This window comes from Folsomia candida, unplaced genomic scaffold, assembly GCF_002217175.1.
Source record: "Folsomia candida strain VU population unplaced genomic scaffold, ASM221717v1 Fcan01_Sc006, whole genome shotgun sequence".
NCBI classification, from domain to species: domain Eukaryota; kingdom Metazoa; phylum Arthropoda; class Collembola; order Entomobryomorpha; family Isotomidae; genus Folsomia; species Folsomia candida.
Genome location: NW_019091198.1, coordinates 9,376,526 through 9,401,568, shown reverse-complemented (window position 1 = coordinate 9,401,568; position 25,043 = coordinate 9,376,526). Strand labels below are relative to the sequence as shown.

The following is a 25,043-nucleotide window of genomic DNA, read 5'->3' as shown; positions in this document are numbered from 1 at the left end:
ACAGAGAATTTGAGAACATCAGGTTTAGATTCCTCACTCTAAACCACAGAAATGATGCAAAGACAACCTTCTTCTTGTTTGGGACAATTTGGCTTTCATGCGCCTGCAAAAATTTGTCGCAACCAGAATACCGACCACTGCACTGAATAGAACCAGGATTTTCGATGCAGAAGTATATTTACCTAATTATTTCGAATGCAGATGAAGGTATGCATAGTTTAACCGGAGAATAGGTTCATTTATTTGGACTTGTGCATATTCGATTCAAGAGGGCCAAGAGTGGAGTGAAAAGGTGGATGAAATTGGAGTATGGCTGTCTTGACAGAAATTATGAGAATAATGGACACAGTAAGCTTCAGTCATAATATGAAAAGTCGATTGTTTCTTTGTGTTGTATATCAACGCGTATAATTGGAGTACAATACTGTAATATATATGTTTTTAAAAAATACAATATGCAAAATGTTTCCAGCATTATCTTTATGGTTTTGCACACACAATAAAAAGAAACAACATTTAGGAAGGATAGTGGTTGTAAGAGTTCCCTGATTAGCCATCTTTAGCTATAATACAATACATGTGCAGCACTATATGCAGATCACTCTTGTTAACAAATTGTGGTAATTAGTATCAATATATAAGTAAATGTCACAATATACACTTAATTATTTTGCTAATATATTATTATCGTTATTATTATTATTATGGAGACAATTATTATCAGTATCAGTAATAATAACAAGTAAACGCTATTCTGACATCTCTTTCTCTGCACATTGATTATCTGTTTGTCTGATATATTTGACTACCCCAGGAAATAAACATGATACATACGCTATAATAATTTACGAACTATTATGTAACTAAGTATTTTGCATATAAAAACATTTAACATTGGTTTACGTTTTACACTTATTATTATACCACAGGATAACAAAAAACACACACAGGTATTACTAAATTTAAACAGATATTTGGTGTTGTACTCAGGAAATATTATGCTCAGTAATATCTGGGATTTGAAACAACTAAAAATATCTTCTTTATGGTTGGGTTGTTCCTCTGGGACTAGAAAAATTGCTTCGATTAACCAAAAACAAAAACTAATTCAATCTTTGGATAGCAAGCCAAACTATCCATTTTAATAACGTAATATGTAGTACTAGTAGTATTATTATGTGTGAAGAGGTGAATTGGTGTGTTGAAATTATGAGAAATATTATGGTTGTGGTGATGGTGGTTCATGTAATATTGCTTTTGAAATGGTCACGTACGTTTTAAGCCACACATACGTACTTATTATGTAAATTTAGTTCATCCATTGTTGACAATTTGGTGCTAAACACAAGCATGGAATTTTGTGCTGATCATCTTCAACTTCAAATTTATAGTCATATGCTAATTCTTCTCCTCTTGAGATGCGTCTGTTTGCAAAGATAATGATTCTGCAGTCTCGATCAACTTCTACGGTTTCTGCTACACAATTTGGGTTGCAGGAGTGGTTGATATATCTTGCTAAACCTCCACATAGTGTTGCGTCAATTACTCGGTCGTCGTCTATTCGAAACATGTATATCCCACGATTCTGTAAGCGAATTAAATGTTAATTTCCACTTTTCACGACAATACTAGATAGTAAGAATGTCAAAATTTGAAGTCCCATACTTGTGCTTCATATCTTTTCTCCCGTAGTTCTGCTAATTCATTCCTGATAATTTCTCCAATGTACTCTATAACCATTGTATGACGTTCGATATCACGAGCAGCATAAAGTCCAAGTCCTTGAATTTTAGACCTGCATATAACACAAATGTTGTCCACAATTATTATTAAGGGATAATTAAACGCTTTTATGGAAATAATGTTTCCAAAACTTAATAAGAGGGAACAAAATGAAGGGTTAAATTAATTATCGCAAATAGTAATTACCTAGCTAGGTACACATTGTTGCGCCACTCTTGTTTCATTTTTTTGTATTGTGATGATTTTGAGTGTACAAATTGTTTTGAATATGGACACGCTGCTTCATTTGATGCAAGGACAGACGTGGGCAAGGACGCCCTGAAAGCACCTGTCCTTTGGGTATGAGATCGTTTGAAGTGAGTTCGCAACTTGGGTTCCGATCTTGCACATCCACTGGGATTGATGGCAAGAGGAAGCTCCAACAAAGGGTTTCTACCGTACTTGAAATTATAGTCGTTGAGAGTCTCAATACCGGGTAGAGATTCTAACACCTGTTTCGTATGGAAAATGAATATACAGAGATAGTTACATAGGTATTTTAGCTTGACCGCAGAAAAAATGGAAAATATAAAGCTGGTCGAATTTATACCTTAACAATTGCTGGTTCTGTGAGTCCAAATAAATCTTCACCAGTTATATATCTTGGGAATACCTTGATGCAATCATTTGCATTTCGAACTTTGGCTACAGCTTCTAACACTTGGAGCCATGCACCTTGAGCAGAATAGGATTTCACAACATGTTCTTTTCCATCACCCTCTTGGGCTGCTATTCGAAATTCTGGTTTTCCGTCCGTTTCGTGAATTGAGCAAATATACTGACATCTTTTGTTGGCTTTAGTCATGCTCCAGTAAAATCGAACCTGAACAACACATTATTTTTAAGGAATGACAACTCTGACTGCATAGTTAAAATATTTATTTTTTGGGAGACATACTATTTTGTAGCCCACGGGGTAGATGTAGTGTCTCGTGTGGAAAGCTTGGAGTTGATGGGGAAGAAGTTGTCCGACATTGAGGAAAATGAGGGACCCCACACGAAGCAAGTGGTGTTGATCCCCATGATGCATGACCACGGCTACTTGTCGATTTTCATCCCGTTGAATATATACCCGTCGAATCACAGATAGAGAGGTCAATTCGTTTTCTTTTTCTCCTTTCGGAATATGGACATTGCAATAGACGCTCTAAAATTGTATCAATACATACTTATGTCTTGTGTGTATAAAATAAAACGATTACATAACTAACTACGAAATTTATAGTTTGGTAAGCTATCATACGAACACTTGCTTTTATAAAACGCCTCATCTTACTCACCTTGTTTTTATAAAATGCACATCCATCCTTCACAGCACAACCAACATGGTAAACGGAAGTGCATCGGACTTTGAAACATTTAACTGATGCTCCATTGAGCTTGCAAAGTGCGCAAGCAACATTTAGGCTTTGCTTCAACGCTACTTCCACATTGACTAGTGCACCATTTTCTGTTTCGTATACTTCTTCTGACCACAAGGCGCAATTCAGATGAATCCATTTATCAACATCATAGTTGATCAGTCTGAAAATCACAATTATGAAACCCATTGAAGTGGACACACAAACAAAAATGAAAGTGAAGCAGGGGTGATGTGTATATTCATTTATGAATTTCGTACCTTCCAGGACCATCAGACACTCCATCTCCAACTTGGTAGCACAAGGCACATTTCCGAGTGTCCTCTGGTATTTTAGCAGGCAAAACGGTGATACCAAGTCTATAGAGCATCTGTAATCGTAGAACATCAAACGTCAATTTTATAATGCATGTAACGTGAAAAATTTTCCCTAATAGTTTGAAACTATTAGGAAAAATTTTGTGATCGGAAGAACGAGAAACTAATAGTTTCTCGTTCTTCCGATCACACCATATTAAATAAAAGACGTACCTCTGTTAATTCCTTTTCCGTTGGTTTCTTATATTTGTTAGGAGCAATGGCAGGAGGGGTAAAATACTTAAATCGTACGTCCTTTCTTTCAGGTTTCTTTTCAGGTGACACTACTTCTACTTTCGGTACAATTTCCACTGGAATGTGGACACCAGGTGTCTTTCTGTCATTCTAATATAATGAGAAATGGTTAAAATAAAATATTTGCAACTGAACAATGTATGTCAAACTTGGGAAATGCAAATAATGCGAAAATAATTACCAAGTTATGGTCTTTTTTCAAAGTTGGCTTTAACAAGTTTCGTACAGCGCTAGATCGGGGATCGTCCGGCTTTTTAGGATCTCCTGACAAATGTTTCGTGTTATCTTCGTTATGTCTTAAAGACACGCCATGACTCATGGAGAACATTACGAAACAATTTGCACTGCAGAAACAAAGTTCTTCCGAGGAAGAGGGCGAGTTTAAGCCCAACAGCTCAGCTGAATTTTTCTTGATAAAGTTGTTTACAACGAGCACGTCACAGTGCTTACAAAATTTTGCAGATCCGTTCAGAATGCACTGCAAATCGATACTATCAGTCGAATCTTTGGCTTTAAATGTAAACATTTTCCGATCGGGGGGAGGGTATATTTTCTCAACTTGGCAGGTCGGAGTGTCAATTGCCAAAATATTGGCAAGGTTTCGAAGGACTAGCCGCACTTCATCCACAGCTGCAGAGGATAAAGTCAGCGTAACTGTAATGTTGCCATTTTCGCGTAATCCAAGCACACGAGCTTTAGATGCAGCAATACTCTTGATGTTATTTTCCTTGTCCTATGAGAAAAATAATTCATTCAATGCATTTAAACTGATTAAACTAGAATGATTTTTATTAAAAACAACAACAATGTATTACCATATCTAGTTGTCTTTTCGCTAGTTTTGCAGCTAGCAATGGTCGGATTGGAATGGGACAAGCAATATGGATATTAGGCGAGTCTCTCAAGTGTTGTTTCTTGTCTTCCTCCGTTTCCACAAGTTTCAAACCTATAAGGAGCCATATGGAGTTAGTTATCAGTATAAGCTGAGTTTAAAAATTCACATGAAAAGTTATCTTTTGTTGAAAGTTTGCTTACATGGGTACAGGTCAGGACTATCTCTTAAAGTGCATTCAGGTGATGATGAACTGACGATCGTGTCTGGAGTGTCCGTCTCTCTTAAAGGAGTAGGTGTTCTACTTTCAGTTTGCTGTTTAGTGCCATACAGTGATGTTCGAGGAGCAGCAAATTCTTGATTGTAAAATCCACGATGCGATGGGGGAGATTTTTCAGCAGGTGGTGCCACAATTTTGCCAAACGGTTTCGTATTATAATAATCGCTCCCCGATTTCAAACTACATCGACCAATCATACCACTCAAGTCTCCAAAACGCAAATCATACCCCTTGACATTTAGTTTAGAATAATCGCCGGCACCAAAAACTGGGCAAATGTTGTAGCTATGTCCCAAATCTGGTTCTACAATCCCGACGGGGGGAAGTTGGCGTAACTGGATCATAAAATTGTCAATAAACCCATCAAAATCTTCCTCTGGTTTCCCAGCTTTTCGAGGTCGTTTTTTGGGAACGGCTGGAGGTTCTTTTCCAGCAGCAGCAGCGGCGGCGGCAGCAGCTTGCTTTCTCTTGGATTGATACTGCCTCCGCTTTGCTTTTTTAATTTCTTCGTCTGCTTTCTTGGCTTCTAAAAGTTCTGCAAATACATTTAAGCACACACACCATTAATTTTATGCTGACTAAATTAGACCTTATTCAATCTAGACGCTTACTTGAAATAGGAGTTTCATTAGTTAATAAATCGTCCGTGTCCTCAATTTTTGTAAAAGCAGGTTCTAGTGGAATTTGCGGCGCTATATGTACAATAGGGACAGTGATTTCTTCAGTAACTGGTGACATAACGATCGGAAATTGTTGCTGTTGCTGGTGAGTTTGCTGTTGTTGTTGTTGCTGCTGCTGTTGTTGTTGTTGCTGCTGCTGTTGTTGAGATAACATTTGCTGTTGAGATATTTGTTGTTGTTGTTGCTGATGTTGAGATATCATTTGTTGTTGCTGCTGCTGCTGAGATATCATTTGTTGTTGCTGCTGCTGTTGCTGCTGCTGAGATATCATTTGTTGTTGCTGTTGCATGTGTTGAGGCATTTGATGTTGTGGTTGAGGCTGTACTTGTTGCTGTTGTACGATTTCTTTTGTCTCCATCAGTTGAGCAGGAGAACATTGTTGAAGGTTTTCAGCATCTAACGAATTACATCAAGTTATTCTTCATGATTATACAAATAATATAATTAGCAATAATCGCCAATTACTTAGCAATTGGCGATTATTATCCATAATTAGCAATCATTTATGTGGAATAAATTTATACACACCTTCTGAAATTTCGGTTTTCACGATAGCATTATCAGAATCAGGACCAGATAAGGATGCAGATTTAGGCAGCGTAGCAGGTTGTGGTATTCTCGTCGCAGCCTCTGATAAGTGAGACGTGTGCACTGTCGAGGTGGGAGGTTTCGTCGTGAGAGATGTTAAAGAGAATTCAGACGTTTGTGCTGTACTCGCACAACCAGTGTTTTGTAATAGTTGTTTAAGTAGAGCATTTGTAGATTGTGCTTCCCCAGGCGAAGCGTCCTGCATTGTTTGAGATGACGAATTTGATTCAACAGATACACTCCGTTGTGGTTGAGCAAGAATACTGTGCATTAATGGAGAAGATTCCTCAGCCGACACTGGGGGTTGAGGAGCCATGTTTGCATTTTCAATTGCAACTTGGGACGATGAAGAATTATGCACATCTTCCTCCGATGGTGGGGCTTGCGGTGGCTTTGTATCTGGACACTCCACTAGTGTTGTATTGTCAAGGGTTGTCACAGTTGTGGAATGGTTCAAGGCTATGTGGTTAAATGAAGAAGTTGTTTCAACCGGCAACCCTTCTGAACTTGATGAATTACGTCTATCAAGCAGTCCTCCAAGTGAAATTGGTTGATCGTGATTGGCAATCGGTGAATGTTTAATCTCATCTGATGGGATGACATTCTCCTTCTTATTAATTGGGGGGATATTTGGAGTCAGTTCCTTGGGGACTATTGTAACCTTATCTGCGTCTATTTCGTCGGTAAGCGTAGTAGTAATATTTGTAGTATAATTAGCTGGAAGAACGTGATTTTTGTTTTCAGTTATTAGAGGAGGGGTGTCCACTTTTGTAACAGCCACTGAACTAGGGGAATTATTTTCTTTGTGATTCACTAATTCAGATCCTTCGGAAACGTGATTATACAGTTTTTGGTCGCCGTCACCTTGTTTATGGCTTTGAGAACAATCATTATTAACTAGGACATTCGAAGGAAACGTATTGCGTGATCCACTAGACTCTTTGGTTGCAAGAATCTCAGAGGTTTTGTTAACAGGCTGGATCGAATTAGTAATTATTTCCGGTTTGGATAATGGTATGTCATTTTCGGCAGAAGCTGTTGAAGGGGTCGAATTTTGTAACGTTGGAAGTGGTTCAATATTTTGTTTTGCTTCTCCTCCTCCTGATCCTTGTTGTTGTTGAGCCACTAAAGGACCACACGACTTTGAACCAGAAGAAATCTCCATTCTTTCACCTTGACAATTTGCCAATGGTGGAGATGTATTATTCACTTGCTGCTGAATATTACTACTGGTAATGCTTGGCGTACTTCCTCCTGCAGGATGTGCAACATTCGCGGGCGATGCGGATGCTTGAGGAGGCATTGGGACTTGATTCACAGTAGTATTGGCAGTCTGCTCCACGACATTGGAATTCGATGTGGACGGAGTATGTTCGGTGACTACCGAGAAGGGATTTCCTCCTTTAAGACCAAGCTTGACGGGGCCATCAAAAAATGAAAATGTAGGAAACGGGATCACGTGAGGATTTCCTCCACCCCCTCCACTGTTGTTCACATTTGCATTATTATAGTCGTTGTTCATCATTTGTCCTTGATAATCGCCAGGATTTTGCATGAAATTATGCATCTTATGGGAAGAAGGGCTACCCATGTTTCCCATACCACAATTGTCCATTGGGCTGAAATTTTGCATATCCATCGGATTATTCATCTGCTGTTGATGAATATGATGTTGCTGTTGTTGATCCATTTGAGGACAGTTTAAAGGTCCGCTAGGGGTGTGGGGTCGGCTACTTCCCGTGTTTCCCCGCGGGGTGAGGGGATTTTCCACACTTTGAGGTCTTTCTGCCATTGGACTAGCACTTCCAATGCTTCCACTTCCGGATGGACGGCGCATCGGTGAAGAAGCTGGCGAAACTCGATTTTGTGACATCATCATCTGAATAAATACAAGAGTTTTTTATGTAATACTTTGTTGTACAAACAAATAGATACATGTAAAGATTTGCATTTATTTCTCGTTACCTGATTTGGCGGACTACCCATTGGCATATTACCCATTGGGATCATAGGAGATGGACTTCGCAGGCTAGTTGAGCCTGTTGGACTTTGGCTTGGAAATGGTACACGAGAAACATTATAATGTCCCGTTGGAGACATCACCAATTGAGGCTGATTGGGAAAATTTGAAGGGGGACGAGCTCTCATCATCATTTCTTGGTTCATCCCAATTCTTTGAAATCTAGAAGCCATTGGATTCACATTTCTATAACAAAAAGTTCAATTAACAATTAATAATATTATGCAACCATGTGATATTAATTCTTGAAAAGAAATAGTCTCACTCACCTCATATGATCTTGGGGCAAAGTTGTTCTCATCCTTTGGATTTGAGCTTCCATCATTGGCCGATTATGTTGCATTTGCACCATGTTGGGATTCATGCCCCTATTCATAACCATCCCAGGGTTGATTGATGGGTTAATTCCCCCCGCTTGGGAAAGCAAAATCTGATGACCACTCGCGGATGTAGGAGCCACGCGGAAGTTTGTCATTTGATGCATTCTTCCTGGACCAGGTCGATTGGAACCGTCGTTAGGACTGAACTGTGGGTCATCCATCATGTGAACAGTGTTTAATGAGCCTCTTGGTGACGTTTGAGACAAGGAGCCGCCCGCCGGGCCTGGACTTGGAGTCAGTGGACTTGCCATAGGAGAATGTTGCATTTGCATCAGAGGAGATGGTTGCATGGACGGAGACGGACTCATAAGTGGAGATTGAGGAGTCGAGTGCAATGGGGACGAAGCAGCTCCTAGTGGGGATGCTTGCGTTGGGGGACCACCACCTTGTCCACCTTGGCTCAATCCCATGATTTGTTGTCTCTTTTGTTGTTTGTTGCGGTAATCCTGAACAAGAGAAAATGAATAAGTATATAATCTATGTATCATTGAATAATGATTAGAAACAAAAATCATTATGATTATTAATTTAATTACTGTAATGAGTAAGTTGTGCTGTCTCGTGTGTTTTCGTGCTTGATCCAATTGTTTCTGTAAGGCAGGTAGTTCTTTCGCAATTCTGTCCAATTCGGACGAATCATTATCATTCAGTTCATTGTTGTTTTTACGTAACTGTCGTAATTTACTGTTTAGTGACTGCAAAAAAAGTATTTTATTAAGCACAATCCCAAAATAATGTAAATATAAATGGTTACTGCAAGTATTAAGTCTTCACCTTTTTAATTTTGCGCAATTTGTTAACTTCAGTTTCAAAACATTTCAAGTGCACGCTTAGCACGTGTTGTTGTCCATGCAGCCACTGTTCATATTGAATCTGAAGTTGTCTCTCTTGTTCGTTGGTGGGATGTTCGGGTGGGGTTGGAGGAGCGGTAAGGTGCATGGGCAACCTTGCAATATTTGCGGCAGCAGACGCACCCGTAGATGGACCTGGTGGAAGATGTGAAGCGGAAGGATGAGGACCAACATGTTGGGTTTGTTCTAGGTGAGGGGGATCCGGCCCTCGCATCATCATTTGATTGTCCATTTGCCATTCTTGAATAACTTGCTGTGGTGGACATTGTTGTTGATTCCTCATTCCTGCCACTACAGTTGGGGGTGACAAACTGACTGGGAGGTTGGATGAGGAAAGGACGTCGGCTTTCAGCCTCTCAAAGTCAAAGTCACTCAAGAGCGGTTCTTCTGGAGCAGCACCAATTAGACCAGAATTTTGTCGCAATTGTTCTCGTTTCTCTTGTTCTAAAAGGTCTTCCAGTAACAACGGCTGTTCCTACCAACAAATAATTCCCGTTATAACACAGCGTTTCACAACAAAGTTCCATAAGTAATAACATATACCGACAAACTCATTGGAATATTTCAAACTTAAAATATAAATACTAAAGTAAAATGTTTTTTTTAAATTTTATTTTTTAAAACAACAACAATCTGTTAGTCACTTTACTACAGAAGATAAGTTAAGAGTTAGAGGATATTTAGTAGGCTGCTCCTCTGCGATGTTTATTAAAAAGGTAAAAGAACAGAGACAGATAAAGTTACCTGAAGCAGGAGAGTTTTACGTTGTTGCATTGAGAGATGGTGATTAGAATTGGAAAGCATTGCGGAAGGTGAGACATGGGGCGGAAAGGGGGGTCGCCCTCCTTCGCTCATAAGTCCCCCCACAGGGTTCTTCCCCATCCCCATATTCGGCCCCATTACTGGTGGCTGTGCAGCATTGTTCAAACCACAACCATTTCTATTTCCTAGCTACTCGCAGCAATTAATAGGAAAATTACAAAGCATTAGATCTTCAGTCATTTGATAGTAGTAGTACAGGATTTGAGGAGAGCAATCAACAACAATCTACGGATATTATACACAATAAAGCAAGCCAAATTGGTTGCACTACCTGAGGTCTTCCTGGATATGGAGGAGGAGGTCCTGGGTAAGGAGGGGGTGGTTGGGCCGGCCTTAGAACGGGTTGCTGCTGCTGTTGTTGTTGTTGCTGCTGCTGTTGTTGTGAGTTTACATTCTCCATATTTGCAGGCGCGTTGTTATAGCTGGCGTTCGGAGGAGATGAAAGCATCTCAGAATTTGGTGGTACATTCATGTTGGAAGTTGGAATCTTCATTGGTTGAACTGGTTTTCCCGATGGGGTATATTCTGTATCTTCAGATTTCACGCCTCTACTGAAAGATAGCAAAACAAAACACAATGTTTAGCAACTACAACAATTAACCTAATCAACTTTTAGTTGGCAGATTATGCAATAGTTATTAATGCTACCTTCCCGTCACTTCTTTCCTCTTGTCCCGATTGTCATCCTTGTCATGTACTTCTTCAAGGTCTAAGTTATCCAAAATGTTTGTTTTCTCGCCACCCACTACAATTTCGTCAAGTTCTGGATCCGCGTATTCCAAGATATTAAAATCTGCACCCATTCCTAACAATTCATCATCATCCATTCCTAAATCTGCAAGTTCACTTGGGTCCGCGTTGTGCTCATTGTGTTGCTCTTGTTCCAACTTTTCAAGCTCTGCCGTCACGCTGTCTGGAAGCTCTTGGTGATCACTGGGAAGATGAGAGGCTAATGTGCTGGGTTCAGCCATAGATGATGGAGCATTCATTTGCTGTTGTTCTGACATTGCATTTGATGTCCCTTGGACTTGGACAATTCCAGGATCCTGTGGATTTTGACCAGCACTTACTGGTTGTAAGGGTCGGCCAAGTTGCTGAGCAAGCATAGAGGGCGATGAGACGATTCCACCACCTGAAACAGCAGATTTAAATATTATTGATTGCAATTGTGACCAGCAAAAAAGCCCATCTTGACATGTGATAAAATTTAATTATTTAAATATACCTTGCATCTTTGACTGTTGTACCACCAGATGACCATATGGATCAATGGGATTACGAGAAACTTGAAATTGGTTAGGCTGAGTTCCTTGAAAGGGTTGAAGTTGTCTGGAAGGAGGGCCTCCCATCATGCCCCTTGGCTGAGGTAGCATCATACGAGTTCGCATATCTGGAGCCTATAGTGAAAAGAATAAGGAAATTAAAATTAAAAATAAATCAAACATTTTCTCTCGAACTATAATAGTTTTGTGGAAAGTCAACAAATTCGATTGATCAACAATAACTCACTTGATTTGAAACTTGTTGTTGTTGCTGTACAACGTTCATTCTAAAGTCATTCGGTCTGTTCATTGTTTGGATATTTTGAGCAAGTCCAGTGGACATTCTGGGATGACCAGGCAAATAAGGTTGTCTAAATTGATTCATGTTCATGGTGTGGGTGTGACTAGGTGGGATTCCGCCAGGAACTGAATGTCGTATCTGATTATTGTCAATATTTCCAGGTTTCTGCCATTCTTCTGAAATACAAAAATGTGGATCTAATAAATTTAATAGACTAGAATATATTTAATCAAATACACATGCATACGCCTTCATAAATAATGACAGAGGCAGGAAAGGCGAGTGATATGGACATACCTTGAGACCACATGCGAGGAGCATTTTGTTGAGGTGGTTCCATAGTTGGAGACATTTGATCTTGTTCCAGTTTTTTAACTTGTTGACGTTGAAGCAAATCTCGCAAGTGTTGTCGCGTTTCTTGCCCTTGAGGTGAAGCTGATGGACCACGAGTTGTGTTTCCCATGTCAGAAGTGTCAATCGGAGTCATTGGACCTCCAGGTATTTTCTGACCATATTGCGAAGGATCGGATGGAGAAACCATGTTGTCTGATTCAATGAAGCAGTTTGGCCGAGTATTGTCTTCTGGTGTTTGAATATTGCTATAATTGTCGCTCGGGCTAGGAGCTGACATTACCGGAGAAGGAATAAATTGAGGACGGTTGTATACGGGAGATCTTAAAATGTGTTGACCAGGTGGAACGCCAGTCCGTGGACTAAACATTTGACCTGTCATCTGGCCGGGAGGAGCCATTTCGGTGGGTCCAGATGATCTTATAGGGTGTCCAAGTGCTGGGGGTAATTGTTGAGCTTGCGCTTGGACTTGTGGAGATTGAAGTGGAGAAATCTTTTGATCCTAAAACATACGTTTAATACATCGTTATTAATAAGTGTAGTTTCTGTTCTGTTCTGTTCTGTTCAATCTTTTACGTCTGCGGTATATGATATGTGAGCCACATCGTTTCCAATACCAAGACAGGGATAGATACTGACATCAACAACTACAAGGAAAGGTATAGTTAGGGCTGGCATGTCAGGTTTACTAGGATAGGTACTGTAGAGGAAAGGGAGTAATTATTGAAATTGAAAAGTGGGGTGGACGGTGAAACAGGATAGGATGTAAATAAGGAGATATTCAAACTATCTTAGGATTTGGCCAGACAATCCTATGCAGATTATCTGCCGGCACCGAACAGTAATTTGTATTTCCATACCAGTTCGTTCCACACTTTTTGCTGCATAATACAACTCAAGAGGAATCGAACTCTCGGCTTTTTGAGTCATGACACTGATGGTCAAGCCTCTAAGCCAAGACGGCAGGTTTATATTTGTATTATCAATTTCATCACTGTGTAAAATATCTTACATGCGACATTGTAACATGAAGAGGTTGTCTAATGTTGTCTGTTCCTCCAATCATTATCTCATTTGGATGACGAATGGGGCGTAAAATCCCAGGCACTCCAGGACTGGGAGAGAACGGCATTTGTGAATGTTGTTGTGCGGAATTTGGATCCTTTGCTCCTGGATCTTGCAACTGAGACTGCTGTTGTCGAAGGGCTTGCATTTGCTTCCAATGTCTCTCCTCTTGAGTCTCAACTCTCGTTTTCTGATTGACTGTGATAACCTTGTCCTGGTCCTGAAACACAAAATTTCAAAATTGGAGAACGGAGTTGAGCGGATAAACACAAGACAAAAAACAAACGACTTTCAATCAACGCTAAACTACTATCACCACAACGAAGAATAAAATGTAATCAACAATAACCAAAAATAATGTAATATAACAATAAATCAACGCATCCTTATATGGAAATTAGGAGATAGTACCGTAGAGAACAACATGCTTAAATATAGTCGTCCTGAAAAATTGGAGATAATTGCATACAATTAACAACTGTAACCAAGTATACAGCTACTATAATTGGTCTCATCAGATAACTCGTCTCAATGTCTAGCTTACACAGGATGCGCGTATTGAGTTATGAACGACGACGAAGAAGTCCATGCTGATAATAATAGCGACAAAAAAAGTAAAAACAACAATAGTGATATACTTTTGATACGACAATAACCATCGATCAGTCAGTAATGGAAGCAATAATAACTTTAACTCAACCAGGCAGCAGCATCAATTAAGAAAGAAGGACTTGTGAAAGCATATATAAAGTAGAAAAATATATAGTTTGCATGGGATGCAGAGTTCTTTCACGGCTGCGGAAATTTGCCCCAAAATTCTCACCATTCTAGACGAAAACACACCGCACTCGTCTTGGCTTAAATCTGGTAGGCTTTTCATAATTTCCGACGGCGTCAGCACTTTGATATGCTGGTCCACAAACAATTGTTTTTCATTGTAGTAGTGCTTGTCAACTGATGGTGGTATCGAAGAAGTGGAAGAAGTGCAAATATTTTGAACGCGTCGATGATCAACAGGTTTAATGTTGACATATTGAGATGGTGGTGGTGCAACAGGCGAAGACGGGGGGTGGGTGTAACATAAGGAGGATGGAGGGAACTGAGTAAAGCTGTTAGGTTTATCGTTAGTAGAAGTAGTGGAAGTAGAAGTGCAAGTGGTGGGTTTCGACTCGTTAGTGTGCGGGTGAGAGGAGGGTGTCTGTGGAGAGTGACAACACCCCTTGGGAGAAGTTTGAGAGTTTTCGGGTGAGGAGAGTTGTGCAACATCCTTCTTAGAAGTTGTTGATCCATTGCAAATATCTTTTGGTATCTGAGACGTGCACGAAATAACATGATAAAAATTCAGAACTATTTACTACATATGCGTTGTCTACTACATAATTCGCATAAATATTCGACCATCGACTCTATGTATATAGGAAAATATACGAAACCTCCTACAAAAACAATAACAAAATTACGAGTCTCACATTGCATACCTGCTGCGCCTTCTGCATTCGACTAGCTGCTCTGTTTTCCCGAGCTTTTTGTAAATATGGAGCACGTTTATCGGCTGGCAATCCTCTCCAAATCTTTGCAATCTGCTTGGATCTTTCTGCCCAACCTGAGTAAAATAAGAAGAAAAAATGATTGTAGATGTAATTTCGACGATTAGACTCACAATGGAACCTTTTTTCAAGCTACACGAGATAAGCTTAGTGACTAATGCTAAAAAATCAAGCTAAAAATTAGAAATGACGTGGTACTTATCATTCCGTTGAATGGGCACTTGGAGGTCAAATATTTGAGGGCAAAGTTCACAGTAGCGGCCTGTTTTTTTCTAAAGCGGGCGAGGGGATGAGTGAAAATTTTCTCCTTCGAGGTCACTCCGCTCCGTTCTCGTACGCTCGCACATCATTCAATGCATATTATTTTTGACAAAATTTGACAATCTCGTAAATTGGTGCATACATTCGTATAATTTTATATTTGGTTTTTAAAATCCTACTATTCACCGATCCGTAATAAAAAAGTCACGATGGGTTCAATAAATTATAAGTTCGTATAATTAATGAATGTATTAATTAATTAGAAATCACAATCCTTAAAGTTGACTTATTTTTATTGCCACATTTCGTTGTATATTTTTGGAATGCATATTCATTAATCGATATGCACTTATAATTTATTGAACCCATCGTCACTTTTTTTTACTACGGATCGGTGGATAGTAGGATTTTAAAAGCAAATATAAAATTAAATAAATGTATGCACCAATTTACGAGATTGTCAAATTTTGTCAAAAATAATATGCATTGAATGATGTGCGAGCGTACGAGAACGGAGCGGAGTGACCTCGAAGGAGAAAATTTTCACTCATCCCCTCGCCCGCTTGAGAAAAAAAACAGGCCGCTACTGTGAACTTTGCCCTCAAATATTTGACCTCCAAGTGCCCATTCAACGGAAAGATAAGTGCCACGTCAATTCTAATTTTTACCTTGATTTTTTAGCATAAGTCACTAAGCTTATCTCGTGTAGCTTGAAAAGAGGTTCCATTGTCAGTTTACATTTGACAAAACCAAACCGAAACTTACTGGCATAGTCCCGTTTTAACTCGGGATGATTAATGTTTGCATACAAAACTGCGGAAATTGTAGCACTATGTCCTAACCCTTCGTCTGCTTCCCACTTGAGAATACTTCTTTGGTTATAACTGCTAGGCTGGTCAGAATCCTCAGCCGCAGCTGGCCATGGACTTGGAGGAGGTTCTGAGAAAGCTGGGCTGAATTGCGGACTGCTGTAATTGGAAACAATAATCACACAGGGCGTTAGTTAGTACACAAATAAGAAAGTTCTGAAGATGAACAAACAAATGAACAAATTCTGAACAAATTTAATACACAAACAGTGTGACAAACTTACTTGCTATATTCAGAATGATATGGGGATGGAGGTGGAAAACTAACTGGAGAAGCAAGATTTTGTTGAACGCCTGTGGGTCTTGGAACTGAGGGACTTCCTTGAGCTAGAGAGGGAGAGAGACACAACATTGCACTTACAAAACCATACGCAACCATACTTTTTAGTTTATGGTGAAATACAAACTTACATGATGGTGGAGCAATTGGCGAAGGGATTATTGATGGTGCACCACCCGAGGGGGTTGTTGGGACTGGGGGTCGAGGTCGGGGAGGTGGGTGAGATGGCACAACAGTTGGTGCAACGTGATAAAGACCTTCTTGTGATTCTTCAACTAAAACTCCTTTAAATATGTCATCCACATCTTTGCTGTCCATACTTGGAAGCCCAGCAGCATCCATAGACTCAAGATTAAATTGAGCACTGAGGAAGTCTGTCAGCTCATCTTTATGATTATTGTCATCAGAGTTGTGTAACTGAGACGAGCCATCAAGACCTCGGCGATTGTCTGACATGTCGACCTCGGTTTTTATATTCCTTTCGTTCATGATAGTGTTGACTAAGTCGTGATCCAGCAGGTCAGCAGTTAACAAGTCCATCCCTTCAACTTCATTCACCGCAGCAGCCTAATATTACAAACGGACGTTGATTTAAAATTGCTCTCACTGACACATATTTTAAAATGGGCACGTAAAATAGACACAATTAATTACCGCATGTGGTTTATTTGGTTCTCTTGGCTTGTCTGGTTTCTGAGCTTGATCAGGTGATTTCTTGGATTTCATGGACTCGAGGTCGAGTAATTCCTCCTGAAAAATAAAATTCACAGAATTAAATTTGATATAGATATCCATATGCACAAATGAAAATAAATTTGTTCATCCAATTTTGAGAGTTGACCATACTTTTGATAATTTGATGGTATTCTCGCTTTTTAAATTATTTTCGGTTGTGGAATCAGCATCTCGTATGGAAGAGAGATCAATGTCCTTGATATCCTTGGCAGGAGTCATCAGTGTTTTACCGAAGAAGGCCTCCTAATAATCAATACGAAATCAATTAAGGAGGGGAGCTTGCGAGGTTGATAATAACAGATCCTGATGCCCTTTGGATATGTGGTAGGGTCCTATGAGTGTACTAAAACCCTGAAGTGGTTTGACTCCATGGCCACATTTGCGCCCGCCACACCCACTCAAAAATGCTCAAAAACCGCTTTCACTCCGGTTTTCACTCACTCAAATCCACGCCAAAAATCCAATTTTGCTCGGATTTTGAAATTTCTTTCACCATTACACTCCCAGATAGTTGCTTTCTTCAATTCGATATCAAACTCAATATTTTCGAAATTATTAGTATTTTTAAAATTTAAAATTCTGAATGAGCATTGTTGTAGTAATCCACAACGCAAATTATGCCTGCGAAATAATCATCATCAAAATTGAGTTTGACATTGGATTGAAGAAAGCAACTATCTGGGAGTGTAATGGTGAAAGAAATTTCAAAATCCGAGTAAAATTGGATTTTTGGCGTGGATTTGAATGAGTGAAACCTGGAGTGAAAGCGTTTTTTGGGCATTTTTGAGTGGGTGTGGCGGGCGCAAATGTGGCTATGGAGTCAAACCACTTCAGGGTTTTAGTACACTCATGGGACCCTACCACATATCCAAAGGGCATCAGGATCTGTTATTATCAACCTCGCAAGCTCCCCTCCTAAGTTGAATGACTTTCTATTGAAAATAAGAGACTAGAAAACTAGTCGTTTTGGAATTATTTCAAACCTGTAAATAAGTAGGGAAGGTTTCTACAAGCTTGTTTTTAGTTTTTCTTTTCTGAGGCTTCCGTTTAGGTTTCTCTCCGTCAAGCAGAAGGCCTCCAGATTCTAAACTGTCCATGTCCTCATCCTTAAATCTTGGTCCACGTAGACGAACCAGAAATCCTCCAATTCCCAATTTTTGAAGATTACGTTGTTTCTTTTTGGAATCTTTTTCTAAAACAAAGTAAATAAATAATATATTACAGAACAATGTCATATTCAAATAAATCTTTAGTTAATTTAAAACATACCTTTTTCACCATCCATTTTATTGAGGTCTCTCATTGGTCCCTTGTCATCTAAACAATTCAGATTACAATTAAAAGACGCCAGACAAGAGCTCACTAGCCTCATAAATATATTTTTACCTTCTCCACATACAACCGATTCTATTGCAGCTAATATACCGGCTTCCATGTCAGATATATTAGGCATCTTTTTCCTCTTTTTCCTTGGTAGGTCTAAAGTAAGGGACTTGATTTGGTGAACACCAAATTCCGAAAGGTAAATTCCATCAACTTCCTGTATAAATGGAATAACGCAATACATATGTTATTAGTTTTCTCATAATTTGCAAAGTCCAATTGTTACGTTGTTAACTGCATGATGATTTATTCCATGACCTTACCTGTGGAATACGAACCTTAATTCCGTCAACGAGAATATGATTGTTGTTTGGTTTCATCACTATACCATCTGCACATGTCAATCAATACATAAGTAGTTAGTTAATTTGTGTGTGATGCGACATTATGCAATGTTTAAATTTTTAAATCACCATGAGTTATAGCAGGGGGCTCCTTTTTAGCAAAGGCAATCTTTGGAGGTGGGCGCAAATGCAGAGGCAACGTGTCCATTGGTCGACACAAAATGCATATATAGTGTCCATCGGCACATTTCTCAGCGTCTTTAATGTCTTTTATCATATCACAAGCTCCATGAAGCCACCTTTTATATATATAAAAATTATAAGCAAAATTATTTTGACGCTCGACCAGTTCATTGCAAAAAACTTATGTTTGGACGTTTGGTAATGTATCTTACCTTTCACATTTTAAGCACTTAATTATGAGATCATTTTCCGTATAATTCACATTACAAACTGGACATTGAGTTTGAGATGCACAAGAACCACATTTTGTATAGTTCTCAAACCATCCACTGCAACGCGAAGAGCTGGACCCGCAATAATGGCACACGGCACACCTGACATAAATAAAACAAACATTGTTGTGGTTATCTCCCTGACGTTAATTGTATATTACTAAGCTATCAAATTTGTGATTTACCACTGGCATTTCCACGACCCATGAGGAACTGGAGCAGATTTATGAGTAAAAGAATACAACAAATTAATTTTCTAATATAGTCATAGAATCAAGTAGTAAAGTTTTTTTGCTTCTATTGAATAAAATACCTCGCTCTAAAGGTGGCTCAATGCAGTATATATGAAAAGAAACGTCACACTCATCGCATAATATTAAGCGTGACTCGTCGTTCCTCTGACCACACCCTTCGCACACCGTACAATCTAAGCACCTCCATCCTTTCAACAAGATCACTTTGGTAACCTGTATACACAAAAAAATAGTGAAATCGTTCCTTATATTTCATAAACTAACTACTAATATATTTACTTATATCATATATTGTTGAATTAAATGCAAAGAACTCACTTTCACATTGACACAGTAAGGGTGATAGCATTGGCCACACTGAGAGATGCAAAGAAAGAATGTTAAAAACCGTATTTAAAAAACGTATTTACGTAAACATTACAAAGGGTAGCAACCACTCTTACCTGAGAACAAGAAATGAGACGACCCTCCAAATCGCTACCGAAAGCTCCGCACATGACGCAAACATCTTGCTGTAAAACATAATCATCTCGAGCTGAGCACAGCACCATACGATTTTCAACTCCAGGCTCTTCGTCTTTGTTAAAACCATCCGAAGTTGAACGCTACAATTTCATAAGCGTGCGTATATTTAAATACCAAATAAACTATATATACAAGACAGGTAAATACAAATAATTAATCACTCACGCTCATGGTCCCTCTAGAGTTCCCAAATAACCTCAACTTTGGCTTTGGGCCTCTTTTTTTGGCAAACTCATTAAATTTTGTTTTTCGTCCAACGGAATGTGTGGCTGCTGCTTTATCGACTTTTTCGGCTGCTTTTAATCTTCCCGTTAAAAACTTTCGTTTTTGTAGTTTCTCCATACCCACAAATTGCTTGTCTTTGGAAAATAATGGAGTATGATGATGGTGGTGGTGAGGAGGCAGCTGCGGTGGTTTTATTTCATCTAAAGGCGTGTTGGCCAACGACTAAAATTTTTAAAGACGCGCATTATTATTTATACAATTTAAGCTCAAATGCATAAATACGAAATATAAATGTGAAGTTTCATAACAGGTTCATTTTAATTTTTTTAAATTAATTTGTACCTTATCCAACCATACGAGATCATTGCTATTCTCTGTCCCAGGAAATGAATCATCTTCCAAAGATAGCAGAGAATCTTGGGAAGTAGCACACATATTATGATTGGTTCCGTCTTCTGACTCATCCGACCTTCTCAGGATTGAAAGAACTTTAGGATTTCCACCCAAAGTATTGAGACCAGTTCCAGATGCTTTACATGGTACGCAAATGTACTCGTAATCTGGATACAATTCCTTCTTTTGTTGATACGTTGCTAAATCAGCAGCTGGATCGCAGGTCCCGTGAACATACTTTTTGCACTGGTTACACTGCAGCATGAGTTTCTGGGCGACGTGACGATAAGCTCTTCCACACAATGGGCACGCCAATCCCTTATTACGTTGCTGATAGCAGGAATCACAGACTGAGAAGTTGGCATGCCATCTTGAAGAAGGCCCTGACCCTGGAGTTCTTGCTCCACAATCTGTACACATACGACACATCTACAAAATAAAACAAATACATTAACAATTGCCCAATCATTTAAATTTTACAAAATGTAAAACAGATAGATAGGCAAATACCTTGCACTTCCAACTATGCTTAGGTATTGAAGACAATGCTGGTCGAAGGCAGAATATGTGATAGGTCTTATCGCAAGTATCACAGGCTAACAATTTGCCTTCCTCTCCAGCCTGCCGACAAGCTTGACAGACTTTGCAAGCTGGGCATTGCCATCCTGCTCGAATACCTACACACATAATCAGCAATATTAAACAAGTGAATAAATCAAGAATGTAGTACGGCTGTTTAGAATTTTTGCATAACGTGGTAATTTACCTGGGTCGGAATTTAAAGCCATGCATGAACCGTGATAATGTCGTCCACATGAACTACACATAACCAAAGATGTAATATCGCTCCTAGAGTCACACACTGTGCAGATTCCCGAAATTTTTCCTGTAAATATATATATATATATATATTTATATACATTGGTAATTGTTAAGTAAGGTTAAAGTCGATTTATATATACGGACGGAAGCTAATATTTGGGTTGTACTATATTGCATACGTACCTTCTGCGTATAATGTCTCAACATGAGATGAACACACAGTAGTAGTCGAATCTTGAAATGCACCACTGATAGCTGCACAGGGATAATGTAAGAGTACATTACATCCGTCTGCTTTGCACATAAGTCCGGCCCCTAAATTCCCGCAGTGTTGACAACGTTGACTAAGGGCTCGAAGGATCTCTATTTCTAAATTTGAAAAAGTGTTATCCGTCTTCTTTTGCACACCGTCACACCATAGGGCACAGTTATAATGGACAAAATATACTCCTGTTCCAATATCGAACACTAACTGACTTTCTGGCTCTTCTGAATGTCCACAAATCTCATCAACTGGTTCATTTAAGCTTTCCAAGCTACTTTGAGAAACTAGCCGTCTACAAAAACAATTAATTAATTAATAACTACACGATCGAATATATATATAAACTACATGTGTGTGTGTTTGTGTGTGTGATATTTGTGAAGGTCTATCAAGTTATAGTGTAAAACTTACTTCATCTTTCCTGATCCCTTCTGACGCCTTGAAAACAATCCAGGCTTGTTGTTTTTGTCGACAGCACTGTCTCGCTCTATTCGACTCTTTGGCGCTAGCGTTTTCAATACAGCAAGGGCATCGAAACCTTCCGGTATCTCCAAACGAAGCAATTCTCCTTGTCCTAGCATACTCCTTTCTCCCAAATTACAAAACCCGCAAAGCTTCCCAGGCCTACAAGTAATACAATTTATTTATTTGACCTATTTGCTCATTTTCGTTATTATCATATTATACTCTCATGATATACATATCTTTTTAATTGTATTTTGTAAAAAGATGAATGCTTGCATATCACATACCACAACTCAGGAAACATTGAAAAGTCATCCTGTAACTTTTCTAAAGACGAGGCAACACTGCTACTATCCGATTCCGCAGTATCGTCGGTTCCCCGAGGTGGGGAGCCTCCTATAGATATCTCCGAGTTGAAAGAGGTTGAATTATAGTTAAGCAATGGAGTTGATAGATCCGACTTTTTCCTTCCTCTCACACCCCTATAAAAAATAACAGTGCGTTACGTAAAATCACCATCAATTAAACATTGATATACAATATTTTTGAGTTCAGGTAGGATAGGCATATTTTTACGCACCCCACAAAAGGTTTAATCTTCTGATTCGCAGGCGGTCTAGGGGATTTTGTTACACCAAGAAAATCTTTCCTAGGTCTTCCCGGCCCTCGTTTAAATTTGGTCCCTCCAGCTTGAGGAGGGATTAAGTAGTTTAAAACTCTATTCCCAAAATCTGTCGCGTCGGTAGAGTTTGGCAACTTGGGAGTCTCATATCCTTTAAGGCGAACGGAGTCCGTATTTGACGAATTAATGGAATCTAGAATAGAAAAGATTAAAACAAATGATTTATGCACATCCATCGATGCACGCGTTAATTAAGTAAGCAAATTACTCGTACGAGAATCTCCAGAAGAGGGGAGGCCCACGTCTGGAGGAGGTGGTTTACTAGAGGGGCTTCTGGGAGGCAGAAGTAAGGGCACGACCACCTCTGACGGAGGCATGGATGACGACAACTCTTGGAGTTCGAAGATATTGTTCGAAGAGACGACTGTCTTTTGGTGTGGAAAGGAAGGAACATCTCCTACACCTCCTCGGATGTTTAACGTAGAGGGGAGAGAGTCCGCATTGGTCACAAACTCCCCACTGTCGGACTGCTCAAAGGTTTTCATCCCCAATGTCTCCCTGGATGTGGAATCCATCCCCGGATTCCCTCTACACCATCTGAGATTTACACAAAATAACACATTCACGTTAATCATCCACGTTAGCGTCGTCATAAACTAAAACTTTCAGACTTCAAGCAATCATTACTAAATTACACTTTAATTTCATCAGTTAGTAATCACTACACAAAATTTTATTGTCCCCCGAAAATTAGAAGTTATTGAATTCCAAATCATCCCAAGTTTCTAAGGAGTGCTTTATCACAAAATAAACACAACAAGATTTGTCATGCTCAAATATTTGGATAGAAAACTAGAATAGATTTAACGTGGAACTCGTCACGAACTAATTGCACGAACACAATCACAGATCACAAAATACGTAATGTTTATGTGTCCATCAATATCAATACAAAATGCCAAGAATGGTAATGACAACTGGTTAATTATTTTCTTTGATTCTACTGACATTTTAAAATCCTGAAGCCTAAAATGTACATTTTAAACTACAAAACTTGATTTCCCAGCCCAACTAAAAAACTACATTAAAACTCTTCTCGTCTTCCCTAACGTACAATATTTCATCTGAACTCTTCTCCATAACATTTCTAGCTTTAGTTGTCCTTTTTAATCTTGAATCTCTCCTTGTCGTCTTAAAAAACCATAAATATTTCATTCTTAAACAAGTTCCTCATAACTTTGTACATTTCACTTCACGCTACTCACACTCACGTGAACAATATAAATAAACAATCCATTAAACAAATTACAAAGGATACTTTCTTCCTCTAAAAAAAGTCCCCAGCGAGACTTATCATCCATTCAACGGAGGAGATAACTACTCAGACAAGTAGTTTAACCCCACACTCCCACATCACCACCACGAAAGGATTAGCGTAACTAAACAACTCTTCCGACGACGATAAGATCTTACCTCGGAGGAATGAATAACACTTATGTCTTGCATTTTATCCATGAATGAACGGTTTAGAGTCCTTCTTTCCTTGGAGGAGGATAAGGTCTTAAGGTGGCGCTTTTGACCGCGCTATATTGCTGATGTTGTTAAGTGTTGTAGTCCTGTGTATGTAGCAAGTAAGTAGTTGGTTGGTTGGCTAAGAGAGGTTTGTGTTTGGAAGGAAATGAGAGATTTGATTTGAGTGGGATGTGATGTCAGTGTTGTGCCCGAGCTTCCTCCATGCCTCCTCTAGAGCGAGCTTCTTCTCTCCTCCAGCCAATATTCTACCAGCCACCACCACCACCAAAGCGCTGCTACTGCTCCAAGTAATCATCACAATAAAACCACCATACGACGAAAATGATCATCACTGCAAACAATGCAAGGATGATGATGATGATGCTGAAAAGCCGTCCGTGAGGATGCCGCACTGCTTTATGTACAGGTACCACCAGGTACTGTACTGCTTCCGAAAGGCACGCACTCACTCACGCACTCCACGACCACGACGACGATGATGGGTAGGAGATCACTCTCCTGGAGGTCGTGTTTTCGAGGGGGGGTGGTCACATTCTTCTTCTTCGTGTAGAGGAGGAGACGCAGGGGGAACTTTAGGAAACAATGGTCAGAATCTTCAGAGAGCACAATGATGAGGAAACTGAGACGACGACGACGAGGAGAAGAAGAGGAGGACAAGCTTTTGCTGTCCGGTGATAGCTGCTGCTCCTGCATGATAATGACCTGCATGACGAAGTGCTGATGTAGAGGTGGAGGATAAAAACACAAAATTGCACTATTTTTTAACAAGTTTGCAACAAGTTTTTTTCTTCTTCTTCTTCTGTTGGTCGACGAGGTAGGCGTAATTTGGAGGGTGGTTGTGCCATAACCGGGTGAACTGCCTGACTAGCTGCGTGATTGAATAATAATAATAAATAAATTGAAATAGCAAGAAAGAATCCTTTAACTTCCTTCTTATTA

The 25,043-nt window shown here is 39.4% G+C and overlaps 1 protein-coding gene across 9 annotated transcripts; it reads right to left on the bottom strand.

The window, feature by feature from the left end:
• Positions 1-354: 354 nt before the first annotated feature.
• Positions 355-24,895, bottom strand: LOC110850681 (histone-lysine N-methyltransferase 2C). 9 transcript variants are annotated; one of them, XM_035853051.1, is made up of 51 exons: positions 24,045-24,895; positions 22,840-23,168; positions 22,530-22,764; positions 22,237-22,431; positions 21,896-22,108; positions 21,403-21,776; positions 21,164-21,283; positions 20,908-21,074; positions 20,347-20,826; positions 19,945-20,226; positions 19,698-19,859; positions 19,573-19,611; positions 19,314-19,467; positions 19,186-19,213; positions 18,941-19,102; positions 18,675-18,844; positions 18,525-18,592; positions 18,265-18,418; positions 18,148-18,195; positions 17,862-18,070; positions 16,990-17,121; positions 16,798-16,893; positions 16,275-16,710; positions 16,088-16,190; positions 15,760-15,962; positions 14,656-14,789; positions 14,010-14,495; positions 13,134-13,406; positions 12,068-12,623; positions 11,717-11,946; positions 11,433-11,604; positions 10,856-11,339; positions 10,479-10,755; positions 10,130-10,336; positions 9,309-9,860; positions 9,071-9,229; positions 8,424-8,980; positions 8,100-8,340; positions 6,075-8,013; positions 5,478-5,942; positions 4,790-5,401; positions 4,570-4,700; positions 3,936-4,487; positions 3,674-3,844; positions 3,404-3,513; positions 3,063-3,306; positions 2,681-2,929; positions 2,333-2,605; positions 1,930-2,234; positions 1,666-1,795; positions 355-1,585 (listed from the first exon to the last, which is right to left on the bottom strand). In XM_035853051.1, the coding sequence occupies exons 2-51, from the start codon at positions 23,144-23,146 to the stop codon at positions 1,310-1,312; spliced, it is 14,322 nt and encodes a 4,773-aa protein (XP_035708944.1). In that variant the 5' UTR covers positions 23,147-23,168; positions 24,045-24,895; the 3' UTR covers positions 355-1,309. The 9 variants fall into 9 exon arrangements, with proteins under 9 accessions (XP_035708944.1, XP_035708943.1, XP_035708946.1 ...); XM_035853050.1 differs by having other exon boundaries at positions 10,479-10,758; positions 24,045-24,894; XM_035853053.1 differs by having other exon boundaries at positions 9,309-9,854; positions 10,479-10,758; positions 24,045-24,894.
• Between the last annotated feature and the right edge of the window lie 148 nt (positions 24,896-25,043).